The sequence below is a fragment of the Solanum pennellii genome, chromosome 7 (genome assembly GCF_001406875.1).
Source record: "Solanum pennellii chromosome 7, SPENNV200".
In the NCBI taxonomy this organism is placed as follows: Eukaryota; Viridiplantae; Streptophyta; class Magnoliopsida; order Solanales; family Solanaceae; genus Solanum; species Solanum pennellii.
In genome coordinates this window covers 2,121,432-2,128,190 of record NC_028643.1, presented here as the reverse complement: position 1 = coordinate 2,128,190, position 6,759 = coordinate 2,121,432, and the positions used below count along the sequence as shown (strand labels likewise).

General features: G+C 33.6%; 1 protein-coding gene across 2 annotated transcripts; it reads left to right on the top strand.

Annotated features, from left to right (window-relative positions):
* On the top strand, window positions 1–5,378 carry LOC107024214 (wall-associated receptor kinase-like 1). Of its 2 annotated transcripts, XM_015225141.2 has the most exons (4): window positions 7–1,867; window positions 3,196–3,324; window positions 3,644–4,038; window positions 4,378–5,378. In XM_015225141.2, exons 1-4 carry the CDS (start codon window positions 901–903, stop codon window positions 5,242–5,244), a joined length of 2,358 nt encoding a protein of 785 aa, XP_015080627.1. In that variant the 5' UTR covers window positions 7–900; the 3' UTR covers window positions 5,245–5,378. The 2 variants fall into 2 exon arrangements, with proteins under 2 accessions (XP_015080628.1, XP_015080627.1); XM_015225142.2 differs by lacking the exon at window positions 3,196–3,324 and having other exon boundaries at window positions 1–1,867.
* Window positions 5,379–6,759: the final 1,381 nt, after the last annotated feature.

Genomic DNA, 6,759 nt, shown 5'->3' with positions numbered 1-6,759 from the left:
TGCTAATATATCAGAATCACATATTAGCAAACTATAAAGAAATGAAGACTAATGCATCAATGCACTAACTATCATAATCGTTTATTAGCTTGCCGATAAGTAAAGAGGACTAAAGCATCAGTGTACAATCATAATCACATATTATAGCTCAATTTTATTGACGGCTCGAAGACAAAGCCGTCTATTTCTTAAAACAAAATTTTGCAGCTACAATCACAATCTAAACAACAACAACAACATAAGTATATAATCTCACAAGTGGGGTTTGGAGAGAATGGAGTGTACGCAATCTCAACCGTACCTTGTGAAGGTAAAGATATTGTTTCAAATAGATACCTCGGCTCAAGTAAAACATATCAAATGAGAAATGGAAAGGGAACACAGCCACTATTCAAATTAAGAATAGGATGTTAGAAGCTCCGCGTAAAAAGACCAGCTCGATCCAACAATGATGAATCGAAATGCAAATTAAATTTAACTGACAGTACAAAAAATCTGCAGATTAAAGGAAATTTTTCTCATATGATCTTTTCTCCTTCTAGTCCCTCTTCTAGTATCACAAACAAACCAAACCTTAAGTTAGATCTTTAAAATGATTTAAGACAAGAGTAATGAGCCATAAAAAGATAGCTTTGATCCAAATAACTTTTCTCATTCACGTAGGATGAAAAACCAAACAAAAAACAAAAAAAGAAAAGTGAAGAGAAACCATCCACTAGATAGTGAATGTATGTACCAAATCACTCAAAAAGATGCTGGACCAAAACATTTCAAAATCATAATATGGATCCCACTTGTAAAGTTACGACTATTTTCGTTTGTCAAGAAGTGGGGAAGCCTTAGCAGGTCCTATTTCGAAAGTATAATGATGGTTTGCAGAATTTTGTGCCATCATAAGCTATGATTCAACCAGAGAATGAGGCAGACATACCAGTACACATGAAGATGCAGATAACCATGTGGTCATTTTTCATTCTTCTGACGGGGCTGCTTTCTAAAGAAACAACACAAGTTTCAGCATTAAGAATATGGTCATCATCAGCAAAATTATCTTCACAAAGGCCTGGATGCCCAGAAAGATGTGGCAACGTAACCATTCCTTTTCCATTTGGACTAGGAAAAGGGTGTTACTTCAATGAAGCATTTAAAATGAGCTGCGATAACGACACTGCATTTAGTCATAATAATGGTATGTATGTGCAACACATATCAATGGACTCCATCACGGTGGATATTACTTTAGTTTCAAACCCGTACAACAAATCATCTGGAATGAACATTTACAGTGATGAAATTCTTCAAGGAACTGGCAACGAGTATTTCAGTTTCTCCAACAAGAACAAGTTTGTAGCCATTGGGTGTGACGTTTATGCTAATGTCAAAGATTCAGACACTGGTAGCAGTGTCAGCGGATGTGCTTCTTACTGTGACAACTCCACTAATAATGTTTCATCCTATTCAGCTTCATCATCATATTGCACTGGGAATAACGGTTGTTGTCAGTCTGAATTTTCAAAAATAATACCAAGCCAGTTCACTATGACCATACAAACGATGAACACGGAGAACACATCGTGGAGATCTAGCAATTGCACCTATTACTTAATCATGGAAAAGGGCAGTTCCGAGTCTGACTTCACTGAGTTACGTGGTAAGTGCAAAGAAGATGATCATTACCAAGGAAGGATGGTGCTGGACTGGGTGATTGGAAATGTTAGTTGCGACAAAGCCATGAGAAGGCCAAAAGATTATGCATGTAGAAATAACAGTAGGTGTGTCAATGACACTTCTAGACCTGCTGGGGGGTACCGATGTGATTGCTCTCCTGGTTATCAAGGCAACCCTTACCTCCTTCATGGATGCCAAGGTACTAATTACTCTGTTCATTTCTCTTTTGCATACGTATCTTATTTCCGTTTTTAGTCTGTTTCAACAACAAACTTCATGTTTATATGTTTAGAAAGTCTTTAATTCCTATATTCTCATATGTTATGCTCAATAAGACTCCCTTATAGAGGAATGACACGGAATCTCCAAGATCACAAGATTTTTAGGGGTCGTTCGGTACAAAGATTAATAACGCATGAAATAATGTAGGGATAATAATGCATGGATTACTTTTTATCCAATGTTTGGTTCATTGCTTCCCACTTAATCTTGTGTTTGGTTTATAACTCTAGAAAAAACCTTTTACCAATTATACCCTTTATTATTAATGTAATCGAGTCAAGGTAGATAACTACCAAACAACATTATTTTTGTGGTCTTCTAACTAGCTAGCAGAAGAACCATTTTGTCACCATTTTAGCTATTTTCTCACTTAAATTATTTGAAGGTAAATAATTGTCATCTTAATAAATCGATCACTCACAAAACGTTAATTTTCAATTTTGAAAAAGATAGACCATCTACAATTAAAATAAAATAGACCATAAATGGTAAACAATAGTAAAATCGAATAAAAACCATCTACGTTTACACATAAAATTGCAAGTTATAGTTTTAATATGTATGCAATTTTATAAATTCAAAATACAAATAAGCAGAAAACCACATGTATATCAACAAATAATACATTCAATTAAGATCACCAATGCCATGTGGCCATATATTTGCTTTTTTCGATTAGTAAATGTAAACAACTCACATTTCAAATATTATATTGAATTTATTTTGCAACAAACAACTCTCTCCAAATAATAAAATTTATAAGCTAATTTATTTAAATAAATTTAGTAGTACAAATATAAGACATAAAACCAAGAAAATAAACAAAATGATTACAAATTTGACGGATATTTTTGTCTTTACATATATTGATCCCATGATATTAAATTCTATGTATTACTAATACCACCAAATAGAAGGTATTAGTTATACACCCTATAATAGCATAGTGTATAATTAATCCATGCATTAGTTATACATATGCTCAAAATTCCTACCAGACATAGTACTAAGTAAAACCATACATAATATATGGACTATTTCTCCTACTACATTCTACCAAAGACCAAATGACCCCTCGGTGTGTTTAATGTTTCAATACAATATTTGAAATGAAACGAAGAGAGTAATAATATAACAATATCCCACTGTACCTTTTTATTTTAACTTGTTTTTAGGATGTAACATGCTTTATTTTCTAAGCTACTAATGTCAGTTTTTATGATGATTACTTGTTAATTTCCATAGACATCGACGAGTGTACAAGTCCAAAAAGGAATCGTTGTCCCAAAAATACTCTCTGTATTAATACTCCTGGCGGTTACCATTGTGACTCAAATAATGTGAGACATATGCTAGCTAAACAACTCTCCATAGGTATTGTATAACTCTCTTCTTTGTCTTCTTTTTTCCCTTCTTGTTTCTTTGTTAGATTTAGATTAAGCTTTCTCTAGAGTTTTATTTGAGACAAATTACTCCTTTGAACTGTCTCAACAAATGATTAATGATCATTTTCATGTTATGACCTTACTAAAGACATTATAACATTTATTCTAGCTAGCTGCTCTTTAGAAAATTAAAAGCTTTAAAATTACAAAGGAGCCTGGAAAAGCATTAACAGCCCTTTCTCTTACACTTTAGATTCTTAAAATGAATTTATGCTTGTTTTATATGAGATTGTTTTGCTCACAAGCAGGTATTGGAGCAGCAATTACTTTTGTAATCCTGGTTGCAGTTTGTCTTTGGCTACACAAATGGCTCCAGAAGAGGGAAGAAAAAAAAGCTAAACAGAAGTTTTTCAAGAGGAATGGTGGATTACTTTTGCGACAATGTATTTCCTTAAATGGAGAAAGTAGTGGTGGATCTTTGCCAAAGCTCTTTTTGAAGGAGGAGTTGGAGAAAGCAACAGACAATTTCAATGAAATTCGAATTCTTGGTAAAGGAGGAGCTGGGACTGTTTACAAAGGAATGTTATCCGATGGAAGCATTGTAGCTGTGAAGAAGTCCAATGCAGTGGATAAAGATCAAATTGAACAGTTTATAAATGAGATACTCATACTCTCGCAAATAAATCACAGACACATTGTAAAGGTACTGTTGATTTTTGTACTAGGCCCTTGCTACCATTTTTTTATGAGTGGAATATGAGAGCAACACAGTTCGTTGAAAGAGAAATTTATAATGCATGAAGAGGATGGAAGAGCGAACTTATAATATTAGAAAGACTTCCATACTCTTACAAATAACACACTAGACTTAAACAGGCACACAGTCGCACACACAGAGCTACTACATCAACTCACTTCAACCATAATAAACGAATAGTTTAGGATAACTCATTAGTCATTCATGAACCAAAGATAGCTCAAAATACAATTGAACCTAGCACTCAATCGCACTTTTAACATTTAAGTTTACTGTTTACAACAGGTACTTGGTTGTTGCTTAGAAACTCAAGTCCCATTATTAGTTTATGAGTACATCTCGAATGGAACCTTGTCATCCCATATTCATGGAAACCTCAGCCACAGTTCTAACCCTACTTTCTCAAAGTCTGAGTTGGATGATCAGATTCTTCTGCACCCAGCAGTAATATTATCGTGGGATCATCGGGTGCGAATTGCTGCAGAAATAGCAGGGGCACTATCTTATATGCACTCATGTGCTTCTACTCCCATTCTTCACAGAGATATAAAATCAAGCAACATATTACTAGACGATAATTTTAGAGCAGTGGTTTCTGATTTTGGACTATCGAGATTGTTGTCTGTTGACAAGACTCATTTAACAACAATGGTAGGGGGTACATTTGGTTACATAGATCCAGAATACTTCCGCTCAGGTCAACTTACAGAAAAATGTGATGTCTATGCCTTCGGTGTAATTCTTGCAGAGCTTCTAACAAGTCAAAGAGTTGTCACTTCAAACCAACCAGAAGATCCAGGTTTGGTTATCCGTTTCACATTAGCATTGAAAGAAAATCGTATAATTGAGATTGTAGACCCTGAAATTGTAAAAGAAGTTGAGGATGAACATATGATTCTTGCTGTGGCCAAACTTGCCAAGAGATGCTTAAATTTTAATGCAAGGAGAAGGCCATCCATGAAGGAGATGGCAGCTGAACTTGAACAACAAGTAAAAATGAGGCAAGATATGCCTCATACTGAGAGTTTTCAAGATATCATTTCACGAAAAAGTGAAAGTTCATGTAGTCATACTTCTGATTGTACAGAAGAAGATCATCAGAACTCAGTGTCTCGCAATGAAATGCATTATGACAGAAAGGGAAGTTTGTAACTTTTATAACTTCAACTTTTATCTTTTATAATTGTAATGACGAAGTAATTGCATGTATGGACACATAATCAAATGACGATTAACATGATTTACATTAATATTCAAGTCGTATATATGATGAAATTTTTTGTTATGATTTATTTATTATCCTTTATAATAGGATTGTTCATGGGGTTTGATTTGGTTTTCATCAAAAGCAAAACTAGACCAACTGTATAGCTTTTTTGGTTTGCCCTTTTTTATTAATTTGATGATCGTGGTGTCCAGGATAGCTCTCTCGCACTTCAACCGATTCCATGGGATACATGCCACCTCCCACCAACAATAGGGATTAGGTAACTCTGTCCACCAAGGCTAGGATGGATGGGAAGAATCACAGTGCTTTTTGTTTCTGCTGAGTTTTGAACCTGAGAACCCATGGTTCTCAACCACTTTATTGACCACTAGACCACACCCTTGGGTGCTTTTTGGTTGGGCTTTTTCTTGGCAAATAAAATTAAAATCCAGTTCATTCAATCTATCAGCGTTACGGACAAACTTTTCGATATGATAATGTATGTTACTTATAATGTTTAGCAAGATTTGCACTATTATGAAAGAATTTATGATATATGAAATGTTCTTATGTGAGAATTTTTCTGCACAGTAGATGATGATTGTTCCGTTATATTAAGCTAAGTTATATCAATATATACTTTTAAAAGCCTGCCAATTTTTTTATAATAAACTAAATAAACAAATGAATCCCTTTTTTTTTCTATATAAACGTAAAACTTAAAATGAAACCTTAACAATAATATGTTTCTCTACTTCTATTAAGGCTTAATAGTTTAAGATCCCCTTAAATTTGATACCTACAGCTGAACTGTTTCTTGGTAGAGTTTTTATTTTATTTATTTTTACACTTGTATACAGAAAAAGAAGAAATTCACAGCTTAAACAAATCATCATTGCATCTAAAATGAAATACATAGTTGAAAAGTGCATTATTTTGGCTAATTATTTTTATTTGGTTAAAAAATAATGGAGCTGAAGCAATTCCTTTTTATAGATTTTGCCCGAAAAAGTAAAAGTATACATATGAAATAAATAGTTGTTGGTCTCTTAATAAGAAATATAAAAAACTCACACATTTTTTTGTAAGTATAAAGAAAGTCTACACTTGGAACTTCAATATTTTGACTAAAACCTTTTAAGTGGCTAAAATAATAGAACTTCAGTGAAGTCTATTTTGTAGACTTGAATTGAAAAAAATGTATATATATATATATATATATATGGTAAGATATGTGTGATTTGTTAAGAAGAAATATACAATTTTGAACAAATAAACTATTGTATATGATATAACTATGGCAATTAACTGTTGCAAGATACCCCACTTTGAAGTGATTTTTCAGTTTTTTCTTCACTCTTACGTGCCTAAAAGAGAGTGTCCGTGCTCTTTGCCATGACAGTGTTTAGCAGGTGAAGGCTATCAAAAATACCACGTTTGGGGCGCCGGGGAGGGGGGGG

What these genes read in the sequence shown, in the direction of transcription:
- LOC107024214 (XM_015225141.2), top strand. Translation starts at nt 901, where the DNA reads ATGATTCAACCAGAGAATGAGGCAGACATACCAGTACACATGAAGATG. An exon ending in AGCTAAACAACTCTCCATAG is followed by an intron (nt 3,325 to 3,643) that starts GTATTGTATAAC and finishes GCTCACAAGCAG; the next exon opens with GTATTGGAGCAGCAATTACT. An exon ending in ATCACAGACACATTGTAAAG is followed by an intron (nt 4,039 to 4,377) that starts GTACTGTTGATT and finishes TGTTTACAACAG; the next exon opens with GTACTTGGTTGTTGCTTAGA.